The sequence below is a fragment of the Varanus komodoensis genome, unplaced genomic scaffold (assembly GCF_004798865.1).
Source record: "Varanus komodoensis strain SLA01 unplaced genomic scaffold, ASM479886v1 scaffold9, whole genome shotgun sequence".
Taxonomy (NCBI): domain Eukaryota; kingdom Metazoa; phylum Chordata; class Lepidosauria; order Squamata; family Varanidae; genus Varanus; species Varanus komodoensis.
Genome location: NW_025336598.1, coordinates 8,820,189 through 8,844,570, shown reverse-complemented (window position 1 = coordinate 8,844,570; position 24,382 = coordinate 8,820,189). Strand labels below are relative to the sequence as shown.

The following is a 24,382-nucleotide window of genomic DNA, read 5'->3' as shown; positions in this document are numbered from 1 at the left end:
TGGGAGTTAGAAAAAAATAATACCCATTGCTGTTTTAAAATGAAATTTTAAACAAGTGCATGAGAATGTTGAAGTCCATTGGAAGGGATTTTGCTTTTAGAATATTTAGTAAAAGAATATAATGCTGGTTTGACATACACAATACAATGAATATGTTGGTCACTGCTTTCTAGCTATCATATTATAGCCAAGATCCAAAGAATAATTGTGCATGAATGGAAGAAAATGATATGCTGACCCAAAGCTTTATTTTCATTTTTCTCTAACATTAGAGAGGCTTTGCAGTTTTACATGTGGAATACCTGTGGAATACCTGTTCAGCAGTGAGAAGTGCTGCAAACAAAAGTGAAAATAAAATTCATCTTTATGCACCTTGCATACCTATCTCTTTGGACCGTAATCTGCATGCTAAACTAAGCAGAGTTATTTTGCCTCTTTGTGGTGTTTTGTACAAATAAATAGAAGTAGCTATTGTTGAATGATATATGGATTGGTAATGCTAGGTACAAAATGGCTCACAAAAGAGTTTGTACAAAATTATACTGAAGGCCAGGATCCAAGGAAGTGCACTGCTATTTACATGCACCTGTGCAAGGGTATCTTGTGTTTCTTAAGCACCAGCCCTTCAGGTCACATGGCAGACTACTTCTCTAATTGGGGTGCAGGTTCAAACCAATTTGTGATGTCGATGGGCTCACATTAAACCCTTGGGCATGACTTAATTACTCTTCTGATCCTAGCTATGTTGTGCTTGCTATATATAGCTGCATTTATGAGTCAGGAGCTGTCTGAATTTCTTGCAGTCTTTTCCTTTTGTTTCTTTGAACATTTATTGTATTTTTCCTTTAATTGCTGATGATGTTGAAGGAGCTACATTTTGTTTATTAGAGACATTTATCTTTCTCTCTCATACCTCTAACAAAGGAGATACTCAAGGCAGCTTATCAGCCAATGTCCCATGATAAAACATCTATAAAAATTGTACTGGTTCCCTGTCTATTTTCAGGTCCAATTAAAAATACTGGTTTTAACTTTTGAAGCTATTACTATCTTGTATCTAGGTTACCTGAAATCATATTTCTGACTATTGTCACCTAGACTTTCAAATCCTCTTCAGAAGCCATTCCCACTGTTCCCCTACCAGGTGAAGTGGGGTGGAATAATACTAGAAAGAGGGCCTTCTTGACTGTGACACCCCCAGTTGTTAAATAGCCTCCCTGGAGACCCTCATTTGCTGTTTTGCTGACCCCCAGGTCAAGATATTCTTATTCACCCATATCTTTTAAAGAACTTGTGTTTAAAACAAAATCTGGTCTCTCTGAGGGCAGTGTTAAATGAGTAGCATCTAGGTGCTCCTGTATTTGTTTCTTTTTTCTTTTTTAATTTCAGTGTAAGAATGTGAGGCCTTGGTCCAGATTTGAACTGCCACAGACAAGTAGGGTGTTACATTGGTCAGACAACTGCTTTCCCTACTAATTTTCCTCACATGTATGTGGGCACCAGTGAAAGTGGTACCGATGAATTGTTTTATTTAGCTTGCCACTGGGGGAGGGCAGTATTTGGGAGGGACAGTAGCTATGTGGGATGGTATAAGCTTCCCCCGCACACACCTGTCCTGATCTGAAGTGGGCCCCTCTACACTAGCATTAACAAAAGTTAGGTTTGCTTAGATGCTGTACCTAGTGCCTACTTTAGCCCTGGGTAAGTTGTGCTTGGTAATTTGAACTTAGTTTTCAGCTACAATCCTCTATTAATTTTCCTGGAAACAAGTTACATTAATCTCAGTGGGGCTTACATTTAAGTAGACCAGCATAGGCTTTCACTGCCAGTGATTTAATTTTTACTCACCATAAAGGTAAGCTTTATGCTGCATTTTATTTTTTAAGAGTGTGGTTTAAATTATTTTGTATTTTAATATTGTATTTTATGGCTTTTAAGCCACTCAGGGAACATGTCAGTGAGCTGTTATATAAATCTAGTGGTGGTAGTAGTGATAATATTGATGATAAAATGATAATATTAATAACAGTTAAAGAAAAAAGACATAGGAAAAATCAATTGCTGTATAGTGTAGCTTTTACAACAGCTGTTTAAAAACAAATTACCAGTGTGGCACAAAGAACTGCTATTTGAGAAACACAAGACATGAGTCTCTTTAGATGTACAGAACAGATTGCATGGTTGTTTGGATTCTTATTAAATAGAAGTTACCAAGTTCCCTATGCAGTGGTAATGCTTACTGTTATATATGTTCAGCTCCTTTACAAGACAAATATATCAGCAGCAAATTATCTGGCATAGGTAGAGCCTATGGTGTTCTGCTTCAGTGTTCCATTGTATTCAATTTCTGATAATTACCTATGTCAAATACATCAGCCTTTATTTTTTTCCTATTTTCAGGAAATGTAAATGTTACTCTTCAAGTATGGGATATAGGCGGCCAAACAATAGGAGGCAAGATGCTGGATAAATATGTCTATGGTGCGCAGGTATGGTTATTATTATTTTTAGTATATAATTGCTATTGTTGGATTTACTTTACAGTAAAAACAATAGTTTACAGCATAATTTTAAGAGACTAGTAAAATGTAAACATCTGCAAAATTGTTTTGAAGATTGACTTTGTGAGCTGAATTTTTGGGTGCAGGATTTCTTGAACAATATTTCCTTTTATGAACAAAAGGTGCTAGTTTGTATATCCTTAGCAGCTCTCCAAAACAGATGTTCATTGCTCTGCATTGTGGCTTAAGTTCAAAATAGCAGTTTTCATCAGGGTTATTTAGATATCCATGGGGATATCTAAATAGGCATAGTGGCTGTTTTGAGTGCAGATGCTTCCTGGGGAGCAAGGTAGAAGGAGGAAATTAAGAGCAATCCTATGCCATTAAATTCATTCAGCCAGCTGAGGTTTTAGGAGGGCAAAGAAAAGGCAACCAGGTAGTTAAATATTTTTGCAGAAAAGTAAAAATGAGCTGTATGAGTAGGCAAAATTTTAAGTTACTATTAATGGTACATAGATTATTTCTTTTCTTTCATTTTAAAATAAGAAGTGCATTATACTGTATATCTTTTGCAATCCCCACACTTGATTTTAGAAAGACAGTTTTTGAGAGCTTTCATTATAAATAAATGCAATAAACTATTGTATATTTTGAAGCTTTTTTGTTGGTTTGTTTGCTATATTCTCCCATGGTAAAGAAGGAAATAGGTGGTTTAGGCCCAGATAAATCTTTGGGTGTGTTACTGTGGAAATATAGAGGAGAACTATTAGCTGAAATTATGCTAGAAATTGCCCTTTAGTAGAAGAAAAATGGGCCAAATAGTTAAATGTTAAAGCTCGTCATTTTCTAAAATGTAATTAAATGTCTGTTAAGTTTGGCTCAGCCTTGCATCTGTGCTGCCAAATTATGTTTGCCTATATAACAAGTCAGAACACTGTAAAATGGCATTAAATTAATGTTCACAATAATAGGGAATTTTCACTGAATGGAAGAAAATGAGATCCACAAAGTTAAAAAAATGGAGATTAGAAGGATTCTTGCAGCCATTCCTAAAAACATTGTCTTGCAAGTAACTTTAATTTGTTATAATAGAATTTACTTCCAATTAAATGTATAATGATATAAAGCTTTTTGAGTATTCATATCACATAATATCAATTATTGTTGTAATCCTTAGAACAGGCTGGTAAGCAGGTCAGTATATTATCAATCAGTTACATTTGAGGGGCTGAAGCTACATAATTGGTGAATGATGAGTAAGGTCTGAACTGTGAATTTCCCAATTCAGTTGTAGGACAATGTAGCAGTAACTCAATTGCCCTAATTTTGGTGGGAAGTAGTATATGAAGATTTCTCTTTCTTCAGTTCCCTTCAATATAATTTCACATTGTTTCATGCTTGTTGTCCTACAACAGATGTTGAACTAGAAATTCCAAGGTAAGGTTTTATTTCCTTAATTTGAAATTGCCAAACACAGGGTTAGAAATTCTTATCATATCCATTTGACAGTTTCCATACATCTGTTTTATTATCTGTATCAGGTTCAGTCTGTTGCAGGATCACTAAATCATTCATATTTTCTTCATTGGCAATACCACTGTATCAGAAGCTTGATGCTAATAACTCTCAGTCAAGACTCACTGGAGGATTATAGTAGTGTACTGGAAGCATGGTACTGATGCTTAGGATGAAAGAAAAGCCATGCTGGATCAGACCAAAGGTCCACCTTGTCCAGCACTTCATGCACATGGTGGCAAACCAGCTGTCCACAGGATCCCTCAGGCAGGATGGCTGCAAGATCTCCTCATGCTCAAATTCCTCAGAACTGGTGTACACATGCATGCCACCTCTGGTAAAGGAGTTAACTCACAGCCAGCAAGGCTAGTAGCCATTATGATTATATTCATTGAGATACTCATGTAAAACCAAAGGGTTTAAATGAAAGGTTGTTCTCAAATACACAAAATCCTACACAGCTTCTTTATTTCACCATTTTATTAAGGAACCTCATTGTAGAACACCTCAATTGTAGACATCTCAGTTTTTTCTCTGAGTCTGTATACTATTTTGCTGTAATGCAGTATCAACTAATATTAGGAGTGCAAAATGTCCCTTGCTGTAAAGATTATCTTTTACCTTTCATGTACTTTTTTCTGTTTTGGAACATATAACTTTGTGTGTGTGTGTGGCGGGAGGTATGTTTGGACCTGAAACTACTTTCTGTGGTCACATTCCTATGTATGGAGCATACTTGCTGAGTTTCACATGTGCCACGGGCTTGTATAACTGTTCATTTTGTGCGAAAGTAATTATTTTTATAGAAGCAATCATTTCATTTTTAAAATTAGATATATTCTACATTCACACAAGTTTGTTACCATAATTGTACTTTGCATATATACTTTCTTTTCAGGCTGTCCTTCTGGTGTATGATATTACCAACCAGCAGAGTTTTGAAAACTTAGAAGATTGGTATAACGTTGTAAAGAAAGTCAATGAAGAGTCAGAAACTCAGCCACATGTGGCCTTGGTAGGCAATAAAAGTGAGTAGTTACACTGTTATTTAGTTGGAATGTTTTGTGTATCTAGCTAAAATGCAGATTAGCAGTGTATTCCATATTTAAATCTCTACAGTAGAACTGTGTGAGCCCCAATCTTGTAGACGCTGGTACATGTGTGGTCCCATTCATTTTACTGCCACCGTTGTGCATTGATTTTGGCAGGCTCTGGCCTGTAGAATGTAATATTTCATGCATTAGACCAAATGGAGGGTGCTATATTGTGACAGTAATCACAATGTTAAATCTGCTAGGAGATATCACTTAATGGAAATAACCTGCTTCAGTGATTCAAATTATGTGGCATGACATTACATATAAAACTTGGGAAGATTTACCAGTTTGTTTCCTTGATTTTTCTTATTCAAAATGGCTACATTCATGTCCCCTTCCTTTAAATCATGCTTAATCAACAAAGCATGGTTTGATCTTTTCCTTCATGTCACATAATTTGAATAATTAATAATTTCTTGAAAAAATGCCTATTGCTTGATAGAGCATCAGAGTGCATAGTATATACTACCATAAACAACATAAGTAAAAAAGATAAGTCCCTATGTTTAGGAGCTAGCAATCTAAAGTGTTGTGGAGACAAGTGGAATGAAGAGTTAAGGGCAATAGGTTTGATTTGGACAAACATAATTATATATTTTCTTGATCTCAATACAGCCAGAAGTTCAATTTCCCTTTAAAGATTTTAACAAATGCTAGGGTTGGGCATTCAGTTTTTCAGAAAGATTGGTTAGTTGATTGGTCAATTTTTTTTTTGAAATTTTAAGTTTATTAGGACAACAAAAATATTATTAACATGTGTGATACTTATAATTACAAAAACAAATTAATTGCATTGTTTTACACTGTTAACTAAACGTGTCTGTACTGCCCTTCATCAAATTAGTTTCCAGGGTGGCATTCAAAATGCAGTTAGAAATGTTCTGCAAGAAAATTAAAATAATATAGTAGAATCAACAAAAGGCAAATAAATAAGGAACATAATAACAACTATAGCTTTAAAAAACTGCTATGAATTATAATTTTAGTAATGCTAGATAAGGTTTCAATAAATATGAATTATATACAGAACAGTTTTTCTTTAATTTTTATCCCAAAACCTCAGGTTCAGTCTACAGTTGTGCTCACGTGGTGGTCAGTCTGTGAAATTAAAAGAGAATATGGTGGGATCTTGTGTCATATATTAGTTGTGAACTTGCTGCTGTTAAATAATAGATGATCTATTGATTAATTGATTGGTAATTGATGGGTAAGCCAAGTCCAACAAATTCCTCAAGTGACATCTCTAGATACACAGGCTAGAAAATAAGCACTGTCAACTTTTATCATTACAGTCTGTTTAGAAAGCAATATTTGCTTTGGTTTCCCTTCCTCCAAACATTCCACACATGGTCTGAGTGAGGCTAAATAAAAGGCAAAATGCCCAGCCAACTCACTTCCTTCTAACTACAGCATACTACAAATGTGTGAAGACATCTTCTGAATTTTCTGGCTTGGCTACTTGAAATGTATGCATATTATTAATACGTTTATATTTTTAGTACTAAGCCTCTTAATAATCTTGATTTCAAATGTTGGGCTTCATGCATTTTGTTTCATATCTTTAGCAAAAGATTTGAAAAAGCTTCATGCAAATTTGACAGTGATCTGAATGCCCCTATGTACAAAATTTGATAATTTTACACACCACTCAATGGGGACATGTTCTCTAAGCAGTTAGATGATTTGTAGAGTGGTGATTGTGTATGTTGGTTAATTCGTATAAAATTTTGTAAGTAGGAAACAGGCAACTGGGTGCTCCTCTGCGTGTGAATTAAAGCAGCACTGCAGTCTGCAGTGCTGTGGCTGCATGTGAATCTCATGACTCTTCTGTATGTAGTCAGTTGAGAGCTCTGGCAAAGATGACTGGAGAGCTAATTTTGTGGAAAGGAGGAAGGAAAGAGGAAAAAGGGAGTGGTGGAAATCAAAAGGGGATGAGCCACCCATTTCTGACACAGGCTTTGACTTCACTCTTCACCAGCATTGTGTGCCTTGGCAGATTACCTGTGAGGCAATGCATCCTTTGACAGCAAAAAAGATTGCTCACCCCAGAAATAGTCTAATGCTTTTCTTTGGGGGAGTCATCTAGCCTAGAGTCAGTCAATTTTAGAATGCATATAAATTCCAATTGTGACTGTTGTGCGTACTTATAGTGTATATCTTGTGCTGATTCTTAAAGGCTTATGATGACTGGAAAGCAAGGATACTCCTTGTGGTGTAGGACTTAAGTTTTATATGTATTATTGTTAGTTGTGGTTCTTATATTAAATGGAGACAAATTGAATTATAAGACCTGGAATTTACACCAAGGTTTTCTAGAACCATTCGGCTTTATCATAGGTGCCCTGGTACCTCATGGTGGTATCACTCTTGAGATAAGTTCCTAAGATGGCTTACAATACAAAATAAAAATATAATGAAAATACTTTTTAAAATGACAGATTATTTTCATATATTCGTTAGAATGATTTTCAAATCTCCCCTTATATACTTCCACAAGGCATGCTAATGACATGCATAATTTGCAAAAAGGGAATCTTCCTTAAAAGTTGCTTACTGGCAAATAGAAATGTGATTTGACTGCATAGCTTAATATCTGTTATGGTCTGAAGCTTTTCATTATCTGCTTCTCAGAGGCCAGCTGCTGATCTGAAGTGGTGAGCCATTAGTGCAGGAAAATGGGTGTTTAGAAATTCTACAGAAAGTTTGTCTAATGAACCAATCCTATAAATATTTTAATTGCGCCGTGTTCAATCACTATGTTGCTGTGGCACTTACAAGGTGATGCTGTAGCCTGCTCATCAAGTAAAGAACTTTCTTTCCTCTTGCCCTCCTTTCCATTCAGGCTTTCTTCTTTCTCTTTTAGCAAGATAAAGATAATATTATATTCATTTCAAATGTAAAATCTTGTTATTTTGTATATCATTGGCTTCAATGACATAGCAAAATATTTTCATTAAGATCTTGCTGTAGCTTTTCCTTGTTTTTTTGTTTTTTGTTTTTGACAAGCTCAACCAGTGTTTTCTGCCTTTATCACACTTACTTGACAGGTAAGTGTCAAGTCAACATTCCTGTTGGATAAATTGTGACTTAAATTAACTCAGGCTGCCTTGGAGCTGCTGTTACTTGATTTACAGCTGGATGGTTAGCCCGAGGGCAGTTGTTATCAGCAATTTACATAAGGGATAGGGATATCAGGCAGCAGTGTAGGGTGGATGGATGAATTATACCTTTCTTCACAGATATTAACCAGATCCTTTCTTAAGCGAAGTCCAATAAGTCAGGTTTTTAAACAGCCATTGTGACGGATAGGTAGGAAAAGAGAGTGCATCAGTGCTAATTAAAAATGTTGATGGTATATTCGCCTGAGTGATGATTAATTGATGCTGAAGTGCTGTCTTGGAGCAGGAAATGTTGTGCTGTTGTAGTGTGAAGTTTAAAGGTTACATTTTAATGTAACTTGTAAGGTTAATGCATTGAGCTGTCTGATCTATGGGAAGATTGCACTCAAAAGTGTTTTTTTCTAGGTACTCAGATTTCTACTCTTTTTCTTGAGACTCTTGGATCTGAACAATTTTGGGATGGCATCTCCTTTGGAACTGATAGCCTGGGTCCAACTTCTTTGCTTCTCCAAGGGAAGTGACATCCTGCCCTCCCCAGTGGTGTTACCTAGCAAGAGAGTGCTTAGGTCTTGGAGTGTCTGCGGAATCTGATCTGTGTGTGTGAAAATCCAATGGATTTTCTTAGTTTGGGCCCATGGATTCTGTTGTGAAAGCCCTGCAGTGATTCTGACTTCATCTTAAACAAATTATAATTCTAATTTTAATAATCATTATTGTACTATTATACCAACCCATAGCCCGTTGGGGTATGCCCAAATTTTGCAAAATTTCAAGTGCAAGGAAAGTCAAAGTAGCCAAGGTGGAGTATATGCATATGCTGTGAGACAAGGATGCTTCTATACTTCTCATGTTAAATGTGAAACAGGAACAGCAAAAAGAACATCAGTGGCTTGAAAATGAGTGTTTTGTGCCAAATATATGTAGTTTGTGAAAATTGTAGTAGAGATAGTAACTTCTTGGGTTGAAATTAGTGGAACTATTTCAGACGATTTCATGGAAGCCCCCCATTTGCCCCATCTCAGCCTGCTTTTGGCCACTGTGTTGGAAATGTGTTAAAATATCACCAGGCTCAAATGCCCAGCTAGAGCTTTTGAAAGACTCCATAAGCAGTCGTTTCCTTCTGTTTCAGTACTCCAACCTCCTGATTCTTTTCTAGTGAATTCAGAAAAATGCATCCAACAGAGGGTTCAACAGGAGTCAGTGGGTTCCCCCCCTCTTTTATTAGAGCAACCCTCCATTCTTCCCTGATATCCTAAGACTGGATATCAGTGAAGAACTGACACATAAGAACATATGAAGAACAGACCAAATGTCCATTTTTCCAGTATTCTTTTCACATAGTAGCCAACCATCTGCCTATGGCAATCCCACAAGTAGGCCATGAATCCAATATTATCCTGTCCTCATGTTTCCCAGTAACTGGTGTATATTGGAATAATGCCTCTGATATGCTATGTAGTTACCAGGACTATTAGTGTCTGATAGTGTAATCCCCTTGCAAAGCCACCCATCTTGATGACTATCACTATATCTTTTGGGAGTGGCCAAAAGAGTGCCACATCTTTCAAAGGTTAGCTATGTGGCCTGTGAAGAAGTACTTTGTTTTATCTGTCCTCAATTTCTTACTATTCAGATTCAGGGGATGACACCATTTTGTATTATGAGGGAAAAAGAAAAATACCTCCCTATTAACTTTTTTCACACCATGAGTGTTCACTTCTGTCATGTCTCTCCTCACACATTTTTTCTTTTAAGCAAAACAGTCCCACATGTGGTAACCTTTGCTCATAAGGGAGTTGCTACAGCCTGTGGATCATTTTATTTGCCTTTTTCTGCCCTTCTTTCAACTCCTCAATATCCTTTTTAGGTGTGGTGACCAAAACTTTAAATACAAGTGTATGCACCATAGATTTATATAACAATAGAATGATATTGGGTGTTTTATATTTGATTTAGTTCCCATTTATGCTTAACATGAAATTATCCTTTTTCATAGTAGTTGAGCACTGGTTAACATTTTCAATGAGCTGTTCAGCACAAGAATCTCTTTCTTGGTACTTTCTATGCTAGCTGAGATCCTTTGTGCTCATACAAGGAGTGGGATTCCCCCCCCCCCGCCAAGTGCATGACTTTATACTTGCTTACACATAAACTTGTATACTTGCCTTTTAGAGTTCTTTGATATCTGTTTTGGTTTAAACCACCCTAAATAATTTGGTATCATCAGCAAGCTCAGCTGCGTCACTTCTCATTTCTAATGCCGTATCTTTTATGAATAAGTTGGAAAGTACTGTTCCCCTATGGGACACCATTGTTTACATCCCTCCATTGGGAGAATTTACCATATATTTGTGCTCTCTGCTTTCTGTTGTTTAACCAGTTACTGATCCATATGAAGGCCTCTCCTTTTATTCCACGGCAGCTTGTTTGTTCAAGAGTCTTTGGTGAGGGACTTTGTCACAGATGTTTTGGATGTCCAGGTAAACAGGATCTACTGGATCACCCCTGTCCACATGCTTATTGACACTCTCAAAGAACTCTAAAAGGTTAGTGAGACAGGGTAACTTTTCAGAAGCCATGTTAATTCTTTTTCAGCAGTGCTTTGTCATTGTCTTTCTATATTCTTGCTAATTGCATCTTTAATACTGCTTTCAGCAGATTTACTTAGAAGAGTCAGTAAGTTAACTAGTTTGTAATTTCTCAGATCTGCCTGGGTCTCATTTTAACAGTTGGTGCTTTATTGGCCATTCTTCATTTCTCTGGTACAGTGGCTGATCTTATTTTTATAATTTCATATTATAATTTCACATTTGAGCTCTTTAAGAATTCTAGTATGGATACCACCTGTGCGCCACCTGTATTTTTCTCTAATACATCTTATTTACCATGCTGGTAACCTCATTTATTGTGCTACATTTCCTACCCTGTGTTATCCATTCTTGCTTCTATTATTGTGATTTTGAGTAATCTCCAAATATTGTGGAGAAATTCTGTGTTAACAGAAAAACTAGCATTAGTTACATTTGGGGTCATTCTTTAACCTAGACAAAGGTACCTCAGGCAAGAAAAAGACTGCATAGGAAAACCTTTGTTCTGGTGAAATTTTCCCTAGGAGGTTTTAATAAGCCCAAGAATGGTTTTCAGCTATCTGCTGGTATAGGTATTTTCAGGTTTAATCCTTCCAATGCAAGGTTTCCTATGCAAACTGTGACAAACTGGATAGACTGTTTGACCCATTGAACATTCTCTCTGTATAATAGTAGCTCGGTCCACTAATTTTTTAAAAAAATCATAACAATGCTTTCAATGGATTGTAATTCTGTTTGCTGGCAGTTTTAGCTAAGTATTGTAGCTTTAAAAAGTTACCATGACCTGCACTGAACCTTCTTTTTTCTTTTGTTTGGGGTATAAAATTATCCCATAGAACAATTCCTTTGGGGATTCTGGAGTATTTTTGGGTCCTGACCGTGTTTTGCTTTATCTGGAAAAAAAAAATCTGTAAAAGGCAGGAGGCTGAAATTTGGGCAGTGTCCTAGAAGGATGAGTCAGTAGAACTACTTATGTGTTACTGTAGAGAATGTGAACTGGGAGATGCCAGTTCCTCCATGATGTAGGATGATGGCCGCTGCTCTTATTTCCGCTTTTTACATTCCTTTTCACTAGTAATGTCAGTTTAGAGAGGTTTCTTTCCTCTGAAGCTGTATGTGACTATGTTTGAGTTCTGTGGCAGTTTTCCACGTAAATCAATAGGTACTGTATTCATTGTTTCATATTTGTTCAACATCACTTACCACTTGCTCTAATTCCTGGGTGCTACCGCTTAGGATAGCAATGGAACCAATGGTGGAAGAAGTTAACAGGCACAGTTGTTAAGGGCATCAAGAAATTTAACTTCTCTGTTATGACTGGAAGATGTATTTTATCCAATCAGGATGGGACAGTTGAAGCCATTATTACACTGTTGCAACATTTCTGCATTGGATGGCTTCCTGTTGTCATTTTCTTTCTCAAGATTCTATTTCAGTTTGGTCTGAGAAACAATAGCATGTGCTCAGCACTAACTTAGTTTTGGAACCCAATATTGTCAACCACAGTGGCCCTGTGGAAGAAGCTGGTTTTCTTAGATCTTCTAGCATGCAAGACACTATGCCATCTTTGATATCTCCTTCTGTATGTCCTTTCCTGGCCCTCTTACTCTGGAGGATGATTTGATGCGCCTATTAAATTACCTTTGTAGACTGGTATTGTCCTCATTTTGTATAGAGGAGTCTTACTCTTTTAGGTTTTCTGGTATGCCAGATACTATGCTATGTTTGACATATGAAGCAATATCTCCCATCTTGGCCTGGAGACTTCTAATCTTAATATAAAAACAACTATACATGGTGTACCTTTCCAGACTCTTATGCTTCTCTAATCAGCTATGGTTTCTTCATCAAGATAACCAGTATATGTCAGAAAATGAGAGAGCACAAGGTCCCACCAGCTCAAGAATTAGGGAATGCTGCTTAAGGCCTGACAGAATCCAACCAGTTATCTATCAAGTGGAACACTTGACTGGACATAATATAACTTAGTGGACTGAATCAATGGGACATAGATTCAGGAGTCAGACTGAGGATTCTACCTATAGATCTTCTAACAGATATTCTATAATTTTGGGCATCCTAGGACAAACATTTTTGCAAATTAGGTGAGGGGCAATCTAGAAGCAAACTAGCTGCAAAGTCTACTCCATGTGTTTCCACCTCTCCCTCCTGCAGGTCCTAAAAGATACCAAATGTACAAAGGCAGAAGTGATCCTTCTAATACCACACTGGACAAGATGACCTTGATTCCTGGAGCTCATCAACAGGTCAAGTCAAGAAGTTTGAAAAGTTCCCTGTTGGAATGGTCTTGTGCTCTAGGGTGGAGTGATGTAGTGCAGTGAACAGCTTGGAGGGTGAGTGGCAGTGGTTTACCCAGATGGGTTATGAACAAGCTAGAAATTCATAGGGCCATGCAATTTTACCTGGTTAGCATTGTTAACTAGGAGATGGGAATATCTGTTTCCTTATTAGACAAGTGCTTGAGCTCCAGAATATTCAAGTCTATGATATCCAGGTGGGTTAGGGAGTACATTGTCCAGGCATATAAAGCTTGTGAAAGCATCTCTTAGGGAGTGTTACAGTACATTCTCTTAGAGGTGCAGCAGTGTTGGTAACCCATACAGGAAGTGCAAGGCTCTAACATTGAAACAGTGCAAACAAATAGCACTTGGCTGGATCAAACTAGCTGGTAGCTTTAAGTGATCATTTTTTCCCAATTTGATAAAGGTTGATTGCTGACATTTTAATTTCTGTACTGCTAATGGTTATCTTGAATCATTCACAGCTGCTAGCTGCTTTTTAAAGACAATATGAAATTGGATGTACCCCATTTAGCAAAAAATACTTTGAGTGTTTGCTTGCTGAAGCTACCCTTTTCTTACTGCCTTAACAACATAAAGTATAGAATTATTATCGGGGGCTAGGATTCCTCCCTTTGCACATTCAATGCTGCAGACTCTTCTTGCAAAACATTCTTTATTGACTGAAGTGTTTTCCAGATGCACAAGCACCTGGAATGAATCTCTGAGCATGCACAGAGTAGTTTCTTGAACCCAATCTAGTAGGAACTCTCAGGAACTCTTCTTATGAGCATGCCTGGCCCCAGTCCCTTTGGGAGGGGTCTTCTGAAATCGGGCATGCCTCCTCTCTGCATGTCTGTCCTCTAATTGGGCCACCCTGCTCTGCTGATGATGTGTCATGGGATCAAGAGTCTGTGTCTGAGAAATTTCCCTGCTCTAATTCCCATCCCTCCAACTGTGCATCTTGGTTATTTCCAGCAACTGCCTGCCCACCTGGGTAGTCTGACTTTGAGATAAGTGTCTCCGCTTCTCTCATCTCAGTGTCTGGGAAAGGCCTACATTTCCTGGCCCACTTCCATGCCCCTTTTCCTCCTCCTCCTGATTCTTCTGGAGACCAGTCAGCAGCCCTTGAGAAACCTCCTCACACAGCTGCCTCCCTACACAGTGTGTGTAATACTCCCCCCACATATTATGCATGTTTACACACTCTGTTTAATGGTGCTTACTCTCAGGTAAGGATCTATTGAATTGCAGCATCAGAAGTATATTGCTATGCTCATCTACTTAGATATACAACCGTTGAGTTCCATGAGACTTATCTCCAGATAAGTATTGTAGGGTTGTAGCCTTAGTTTTGTACAAGCAAAATGTTGAATATGCTCAGTATTAGAGAGAGAGATTCAAAATACGGTATCCTATGTAAGCACATACCTTATGTTTTTGCATCTGGAAAATAAAAGTTGAAAGTAAAAACTACTAGTAATATTTTTAAAAGAACATAAAGTACATTACCTCATATCATAATATTAAGGACTAGCAATATATTACATTGTAACAGCACTGAAATATTGAATTCTGCAGTATGCGCTGTGATTAATTTATGTTATTAGAGATTTTTCACGTAAAAATCTTGATACAATTCATGTTTCATTAGCCAAAACTTGTTTTATTCTATTAATTCCAATAGCAAAAATAATTCCGTACAACTTTCTTTCACCCTTCTCCATTTTTTCCTGTTGGAAAAAACAAGCCCTGTAATGAAATGAGGGAAAACCTCTGTTCCCCTGCTGCCTATGCTACCTTCATTGCTTCCTGGGGGTTAGTCCAAAAGTCACTCCAAAAGTAGTAGTGGGGTATACCACTTTTGGTCAGGCTAGAAGTAGTAGTGGAAGATACCTTTTAGGCAGCCACCTCCCTGGTTTTCCTTTTGTGTATATTGTGGGTGAGGGTGGGCTAGAGTGGCTAGCTGCCCACATACTGTGTGCAGCTCTAACAGAGAATTTGGCTTGGAGGGTACGCTGTTGTTATTTATTTTTGCAGGTTTTAAAATGGAGTGAACAATACACATCTTTAAAAACAAGACTAGCACCAGTTTATTGACATAGATAAGGGGCAGCTTGCTTGTTTTCTCCTGTTATATGTGCATCTTTATTTTGATCTGGAATTTAAACCTCATCTATGGGTATATGTCTGTAGGTGGGTGGAAGAGGTAAGAGATTCAAAGGGGGAAATGTACATTTGAGAAATTAAAGGATTTCTAGTGAGCGACGCAAAGCTGCCAGGGTCCGCTCCACTGTTTTTCTTCCTTAGTATGATGGGACCAATTTATACATGTAGATTAAAATTTGCTTATTTTCCTGCATGTGAAATAATTGTAATTAGTAGTAGATGATGGTTTTCTTAAAAAGTAGATGATGGTAGTTTTACCAACTGAAATGGAAAAACGTAATATGAAGAATGATGTTAAAGTGACAATTGCTAGTAGAAAGATTAGGTTCATGTGGTAGTATTGGCCTGTTTATGAAGGGTACAGTACAACAGGAAGTTCTCTTTTGCAAGCTCCATTAAAGAACTCTTACGCAATTCCTGTTCATTTTAATGGGGCTTGAACTGGAGAACTTCCTAGTGGATTGTGCTTTTAGCAGCAGAGGCATAATGCAAGTCTAATAAACAAATCCATAGTCCATAGTTTGGGATGAATGTACTTTTGTGTTTACAGATAAATCTGTTCTAACAACATTATTCATGCTTTGGTCATTTTACACAGATTGAGTACTCTTCCTTTATACCAAAAGGAGTAGTTAATTTACAGCAGACATAAGTAGTGGACAGAAGTGTATAGTAAATGAAATAAAAATGTAAGCAGAAATCTTGTGAATGTGTCCTCAGAAATTTAGTTATAAGCAATATTTTGTTGTCTGACTACACTGTCCTATTTAGGATAAATTTAATTTGTATGTTTCCCCAGTTGATATGCCAGTGAAACTTGGCCTTAAAATTGAATGTTGCAATATTATGTATCAGTTACTATAGCTTTTCTTTTATAAAGTTTGTCTTTGACACCCATCAGGATATAAATAAGAGCTCTAATTATTACCGGTTGAGCTTGGACATAAATTGCATTTTTGCAAAACAAATTTGGCATGATTGTGGATAATTGGCATTAACCCTGCACAGTGCTTTGACTTTATGGATTGAAGCATTATATGTGGTTGCACTGCTGCAGCAAAAGGTTAAGTATTAATGGAAAATGTTCACAGCTCTTTTACTCAAAGAAAACATGTTACTTGTAAGTTTTCTTTTGATTTTTACTTTTACAGTTACATTGAATGTCTTCATTCATTTAGCCATCCATAAAGCAAATATTGTTGCACATGCAGTGGATAATAAGTCTTTTTAGGACTACTTGTGTGGTATGTCACAGATCATTAACTGCAAGTAACCACCTGACTTGAGGGAAGTCTGGAAGCATCATTACAGTGAAATGAGCTTTTATTTCTGTATCACTGCAGTACATTGATTTGTAGGAATGTCTCCATTAGCTACTGTGGAAATATATCCTCACTGAAGGAAGCTGATGATAGAGGATAACGAATGTTCGATTGTGAGAGGGACATTAATACTGTGGTTTGAAAAAGGAATAAAAATGCATTCAAGAATTTCTATAAATCTTGTTCTTTGAATGCCCTTAAGTATTTTTTCAACATTTGTTTCATTGAGACATGAGTCAGATTAGGAACAATAGTAAAAACTTTGCAGCTGATGTACATTGCTGCAAATTCATCTAATCTGTACAGTCAGCGGACATACAGTTTACTGCTCCTGTGCTGTTGCTGTGTGTATGTTAGGTTTGGGGTAGCAGGCTTTCAAGGAGTGATGTTACCATCCGTCCAAGAGTTGAAAAATGAAGCTTCTCCATTCAGCTTCTGCTGGATTAAAAATACATTCTATAAAATCATTTAATAACTATCTTTTGTTTTGTTCCAGCAAAACAAAAGCTAATAGCAAGGGATGCTGAAAAGTGAGGTACATAATTACGTTTATAATAATATAATGTTTTAAACTTAGACTTTATTTATTTAGTTATTAAATGTGTATAAAAGCCTCTCCATTAGCATTATGCTTTACCGAGATTGTGTTTCATATTGCTGTTCTCTCTGTTGCCACTTAGAGTCTATCTGTAGATCAGGGATAATGGAGACCTCTCTTAATGACCTTGTGGAAAGGATGAATGAGAGGAGAATACCTATTTGGTAGCAGGTCATGGTCAACCTCACTGGTGAGGCACCTGGTACAATCATCTTTTGAATCTCTCAGTTAACAACCCATACCAAAGAAAGCGAAAGGGAAGTCTAGGAAATTTAAGATCACCTGTAAAGAGGGAAAGGGTTGTGCACAACCACACAGAAGCACATCTTTGAACCCACATTCTCCCATCCTGAAGAAAATTTCCATTGGGCAGAGAATCAAATGACTTTAAATCCATGACTGCAAAAAACTGGAGGAGAATCCACACTCCAACACAAAATGATAGTCCTCCTCCTGAACAAGGGATTTGGCCAATCAATGCGATTATCTGTTCAAACAAGGTGTCTCTGTTCTGCCCTTCAGAATAACACTTGCACCTGTGTGATGCTTCTAAAAAATACCCCTTCTTCTATTTGCACAAAGGCACTGCCTATTTCTTTTCCTGCCAAGGCTGAAGTTGTTGGATGGGAGTTATTTAACTCCTGGGTGCTTTCCTGTGAGAAGAGTAATGGAGATAAGCTCACACTGATTCTGACATTCTACAGGCTGAGTGGGCTCCAAGTCTTCCAGATCGGTTCTGATCAGATTCTTGCTATGAACTATAAGGGCCACTGTAGCGCTGGAGTGGTGGCACTACAGTGATGATAATAACTGCATGGCCATACAGAAAGGCAGTCTTCTGAACCTAGGAGCAACCCATTGCACAGACACACCCATCCCAGAAACACAGGAAAACAGCCAAAATGCTGGTAAGCTGGGTCACCAGGTTCTGAGAATCCAAGAATGCATCTCTGTACATGAGCATTCCTACCACAACCATTTCTCCATGTCTTTAAGAAATCCAGTTTGTGCATGGAATACGCAAGTTATGAGTATTCTGCATACACACAGCAACTCAAATTGTGAAAATTCTGCAAATTCTGCATACACACAGCAACTCAAATTGTGAAAATTCTGCAAATTCTGCATACACACAGCAACTCAAAAAGCCTGAACATCCATGGTTAATAAATTGGGGCAGGGGTGGAGCCAGGTACAGAAAGAAGATAAAGGCTACAACCCTATACACATTTGTCTGAGAGTAAGTTCAATGGAACTTAATGTGATTTATTTCTGATTAGACTAGTATAGGCTTGTACTGTAAGATAGATTCCCCCCAAAAGTGCCTCCTCAAAAGAGGAGACCATTACATGCCTTTTAAATCTAGAGGAATCTTGCTGGCTTGGCTGCTTGCTCTCTCACCCTGCTCCCACTTTTATGTAAAATGCAGTACTCATTCAGATCCTCCTGCCTGTTTGTTTGTTCATACATACTCTAAAATAACAAAAGTAACCAGCTCTCTTTCTCTCCCCCACTCTTCCTCCTTTCCAAGAAAGACAGCAAAGTTTGTTTCTTGAGGAACTGACAAACTTCTGCTTGCTTCTGGTCCATCCTGTGTTCTGGTTGCACAGACCATTTGGTTCATTGTTGTAATTATAATATGCTTGTGGCACATCCTTTCTCTTGTGATTAGGGTTGCTTCTGTCTGGCACCAAGGCTCTGTATTGCTCAGACAGTGTCAGTATGCTCTGGGTGGAGGTTACTTCTGCAAGATGAACCCCCAGACTGAGCTTTCTCCCCCATGAGGCACCTTTGTTACTGGAACCTATTGGGCATGCCTCATTCACTCAGTATTAGCCCTGGAAGCCACAGAGCTTTCAGGATGGGGAAGGGCAAGCCAGGGCATCACAACTAGGCACATATAGCAGCCAGAGCAGGTTCACTGCATTTTTCTTTAAACCAATAAGAAAAATCATTGAATGGTAGTTGGAGGATAGGCAAATATGGAGATGGAAATAGGAAAGAAGGAATCTGGAATTCCCTGTGGGAAATCATCCCATGACCTGTATTATGGGTGTAAATCCAAAAATAATTAAATATGGGTACAATCCAGCTGAAGTTAAATATATGTATATATAATTGGTTTGTAATGGGACTGAAAATAGTCAATTTTGGCAGAATTCTTTGTACATATGATAAGGAGGACTGCATATTTTGTAGCATGTTCAGCATTGTTTTTGTGAGCAATATTGAAACCAGCACATGGAGAAGAGGCAGCAAGGAACAGTGACTTATTTATTTATTTATTTATTTATTTATTTATTAATTAAAACATTTTTATGCCGCCCCATTCGCCGAAGCCTCGGGGTGGCTTACAACATAGATAAAACAAGTTAAAATCTTACCTTTCCCTGTGCGTGGCTTTTCTTTTTTATCCTTTACCACTCATATACCTGGCTTTCCTCTTACTCAGTATGATGAGATTTCCCTATTCCAGAGGGGAATAAGTGTCTACAGAAGAGATTGTAGTAGAACAATGTCAAGCAAGAAAGAGTTAAGCATTCTTTCCTTCCTTTCCTCTCCTATTACTACTGCTTTGTACATTGATTATGGATCCAGAGTTTCCTACTGACTGTGTAATTCTGAGTTTAGTTATTTAGGGCACAGCTTTGTGCCTTCTAGCTTCAGTGTCCTTAAGCCTCTGCATAGAATGTAGAATGGCAGTAGCTCTCTCAACTCCTCCTCCTCCTCCTGCTGGGTATTCTGTCTCGATGGCTGTTTGTGGCTATCTAGATAAAGTACCGGGGAAGGAGAAAGGAGGAGACTGGGACATTGATAGGAATTGGCAAAAGTCTGTGGTCCCAACCTCCTTCCCTCCACACTCTTGGTAAGTCTGTATTTTTTCTTTCTCTGATGCTGCATTACAACCTGGAGGGGGCAGCTGTCATGGTTCTTTTTGTTGGCTGCGAGAGAGGGTGGGGGGGGGGGTTCAGATTTCTGAGTCCCGGGTCTGTGACTGCAGAATCTCAGAGGACTGCTATTAATTCTATGGCTTCCCTGTGCATATCAGGAGGCTATGGGATTATGTCTTTAGTTATTGAATACATATGCTTCTCTAATATAGATTTTTTTTACTGCATGGTTACATTGAGAACACAACACTGCACATACAATAAAAAGTAACCCTCTTGAATGACCTCGTGAGAAGGTATAATTTCAGAACAAGGCAAAAGAATTTGGGGAGTAATATTTAGAGCTTAAGGATCTGATAACTTGAGCATAACTTGTTCTTCTTTGTGGTCTCTGTGCATCACACATAATGGGTACTGCACCTGTGCAGTGCCTGTTGCTGGCCAGAATACCAAAACTTCAATGGATTTTGGTGGGGACTCCATACCCCTCCCCCCTAGTACTGTATAGGGTGGAGCGCCCGCCATTTTCCTCAGTCTTCTTTCCACCGCAGATCGCATTGCCTCGAGCCATTATCTTATCTCTCCCGCTGTTTGATTGTTGTTCTCTTGTACTTTCCCAGTTGAATTTATCCAAGTTCCTTCACCCTTATTTCACTGGTTTAAACTCTCTTCCTTTTTTCCTTCCTATTTATATATAAAAAAAGTTTAAATCTCTTTTCTCTTACCTTGTACTTTCCTTCTTGCTTTTCTTACTTGATGGCTCAACGTGCGGCCTTTCGAAAGTGTTCTAAATGCGGAGTCAAAATGTCTCTGACAGATCCGCATGAGCTTTGCCTTCTGTGCCTGGGAGAAGGGTATTGCACTGATAAATGCGGGGACTGCCAGGCCTTCACTAAGCAGGCCCGGAAAAATCAAGAGAACCGGCTGAGAAAGATCCTTTGGGATCAGGCCTTACTAGCCTCCGACGAGCTTGCTGGCCAACCTTTGTCGGCCGGACCTTCTATGGTGACCTCCCCTTGCCCTCCATCCGGGGGAGTTGCTTCTGAGGAGACCTCTCGCTCCTCCCATTCCTCCTCGCTCAAACAAAAGGAGAAGCGGAAGCACAACGACCGCAGGGATCTGTTGGCCCCGAAGAAGCCCAAAAAAGATAAATTGGGCAAAGCTAGCTGTAAGCATAGGCTTGCTTCGGAACCACATCGAGACTCGGATTCGACCGTCCCATCGGTCCAGATGGCGCTGTCGATCCCGATGCCTTCGACACTGACACCAAGGGCGTTGATGCAAGTTGTGCTGCCCAGATCTCCACAGAGGGTCAAGCCCGCAGTTCCGACGATATCGCATCCACCCGAACCTATCATTCACGGGTCGATGTTGGACGGAGAGATCCGAGATTCTCCTGCGCGATCATTGCCATGCCGCCAACCGGCACGCTCCCCAACTCCTATGCTCTCCGGAGGCTCCCCAGAGGCCCACATTGCCTGAGGCCCATCAGTACCATCACTCGTTGGGCCAGCCTGCCAAGTCATGGGTCCCAATGCCATACGAAGGTCCTGAACCTTCTCGACCCTACTGTTGGGCATACCCACCTCCATACGGCTACTATCCCCTACTGAGGGAACACAGGCACCGGTCTCAACCAGCCAGGACAGACGCTCCCTCCACTTCGGTGCCAACGACCTCTTGCCCTTCTCCATCTCCGGCTCAATCCTCCAGTCTGCCATATCCTTACGACTCGGATTCTGAGGACTTGGATGAGTGCTCCATGTCCCCCATGGCGGTTATCTCCACCCAGGGGCCTGGGTCGCCGGAAGAATCTTACATCACCTTCGGCGAACTTATGGGCCGCCTTACCTGAGTCTTGGAGATTGAGGTCGAACACCAGCCTAATATCAACAAGGACAATTTTTACAATATTGTTTGTAAAGAACAGTCCTCTACCATCACTATCCCATTAATTGCAACCTTACGGGACGCTATGGAGGATACATGGACTTTTCCCAGCCAACCTCACCCAATATCCAGGAGGTATGAGTCCATGTACAAGGTCTGAGAACAGGATATCCCGTTCCTTCTAAGGCACCCGAAGCCCACCTCTATTGTGGTTGAGTCTTCCCAGGGGCGAGATAACAGGGAACACTTGGCCCCTAGAGACAAAGAGGGCAGAAAAATAGACCTCATGGCGTGGCGTATCTATGCGGCCTTGGGACTGGGTCTCAGGATCTCGAACTACGAGGCAATGATGGCGAGGTATCAGTATTTTCTGATGCAGCGGCTGGATTCCATCACCTTGTCGATACCGGAACAACAGCGGGACCTGGGCCAAGTTTTCATCAGAGAAGCTATGCAGCTCTCTATTCAGCAGCTCACTACGGCCCGTCATCACATCGACTGCGACTCCCGCGCTCTGGTCGGCTCTGTCGCTCTCTGTCGACATGCTTGGCTGCATTCTTGTAATTTCCTGGAGGAAACGAAGTGCCGGATTGGGATGCCTTTCGATGGTTCGGGTCTCTTCCATGACCGTACAGACCACAAGCTCGAGCACATCTATAATGCTGGCTCGACCCGTCGTAAGTGGCCTCAATCTCATTATCCGAGATACCAGCCCTACCACCGCTACCAGCCACGCTAACATTACCCTCAGCGTCAGCAACGAAACTGCGCGTAACCAGCCATACAATATCAGCAGGGCCGCCGTCGCCAACCTGCCGATAAGAGGCAACGTTGACGGGTTGTGTGAACTAATCTTCTCTCTCCCATACCCTCCCCCCCTCCCTTTGAGGGCTGGCTGCAGAGCTGACTCCCCTTTTGGGAGACCATCATATCTGATAAATGGGTACTTTCCATCATTGAGTCTGGAGATAGAATCGAGTTCGACATACCATACCTCCTTCGGGACCGGTGGTCTATACTGCCCCATCGGAAGTCCTCAGAGAGGAGGTATTCCAGCTGCTCCATAAGGGAGCAATTCACCGAATCTCCCATTCTGATGGACTCTATGGCTTCTACTCCAGTTACTCTACGGTACCGAAACGGGATGGTGGTCTATGCCCCATACTTGATCTAAGGGACGTCAATGCCTTTATTACGACTAAGAAATTTCGCATGACCACCCTGCAGAATATCCTTCCCCTATTAGAGAGAGAAGATTGGTTCGCATCTATAGATTTGAGGGATGCCTATTTCTATATCGGCATCCGCCCACATTACAGGAGATTTCTCCACTTTACTGTTGGGTCTGACATTTTCGAATATAATGTCCTCCCCTTCAAACTTGCTACAGCCCCAAGGGTATTTACCAAGTGCATGGCTCCGGTCTGTGCCCACCTTTGTCAACAAGGTGTACAAATTTACCCCTATTTAGACGATTGGCTTATCATCTCTTCTTCCCAGGACCGCCTTGTTGCGGACATCGAAACTGTGTGTACCCTCCTGGAGAACTTGGGACTTCGTATTAATAGTGAAAAATCCTGTCTCTCTCCTTCGCAGGTCATCGAGTTCATCGGAGCACAACTCAATTCGGTCCAGGTGCGAGCATTCCTCCCACGGGCCCGAATGGAAAGACTCTGTTCCGTAGTCAGACAAGTCCAGGAAGGTGGACGGGTTCAAGCACTCATTATCCAGAAGCTCCTGAGCCATATGGCCTCGACAATCACGGTTGTTTCAAACACCAGACTGTGAATGCAGCCACTCCAGCTGTGGTTCAATGACGTGTTCCAGCCCCTCCGCAATTCCCCGAGACGACTCCCCCCCCCGCCTCGGTTTGCCAGACCTTGACTTGATGAATGAACACCGACAACCTCGCCGTAGGCATCCCGTTCCAGCAGTGGCAACCCTCCATTTCACTCCATACCGACATGTCTCTCGTGGGTTGGGGAGCACATTGTTCCAATCTGTGGACATAGGGCACCTGGCAAGTGCACGAGAGGTCTAACCACATCAACTTTCTCGAGCTGCTAGCAGTGTTCAAGGCGCTACGTTCCTTCGAGCCCATTCTATGGAACCGGTTGGTGCAGGTAGCCTCCGACAATGTAGTTACCGTCTTTTACCTGAACAAACAGGGTGGCACAAAGTCAGTACCGTTGGCCCACCTGTCCCTACAGATTTGGGACTGGTGTATCCCCAGAGGGATCTCTCTCCTTGCAATCCATCTGGCGGGAGTAGACAACCAAGAAGCGGACACCCTCGGCAGGAAGATGTCTTGAACCCACGAGTGGGAATTGGACGGCCAGGTTTGCAAAGACTTGTTTGCTCGCTGGGGTACCCCGACATTGGACCTGTTTGT

The 24,382-nt window shown here is 40.0% G+C and overlaps 1 protein-coding gene across 3 annotated transcripts in view; it reads left to right on the top strand.

Annotated features, from left to right (window-relative positions):
* RAB28 (RAB28, member RAS oncogene family) overlaps positions 1–24,382 on the top strand; it is an 87,664-nt gene that overhangs the window by 18,270 nt on the left and 45,012 nt on the right. For 2 of the 3 annotated variants that reach the window (XM_044418213.1, XM_044418214.1), the window contains exons 3-4: positions 2,401–2,489; positions 4,915–5,044. In XM_044418213.1, coding sequence (XP_044274148.1) covers positions 2,401–2,489; positions 4,915–5,044 — 219 coding nt within the window. Of the gene's footprint in view, positions 1–2,400; positions 2,490–4,914; positions 5,045–12,995; positions 13,175–24,382 lie in introns of all 3 variants that reach the window. The other variant, XM_044418215.1, reaches the window with a different exon arrangement.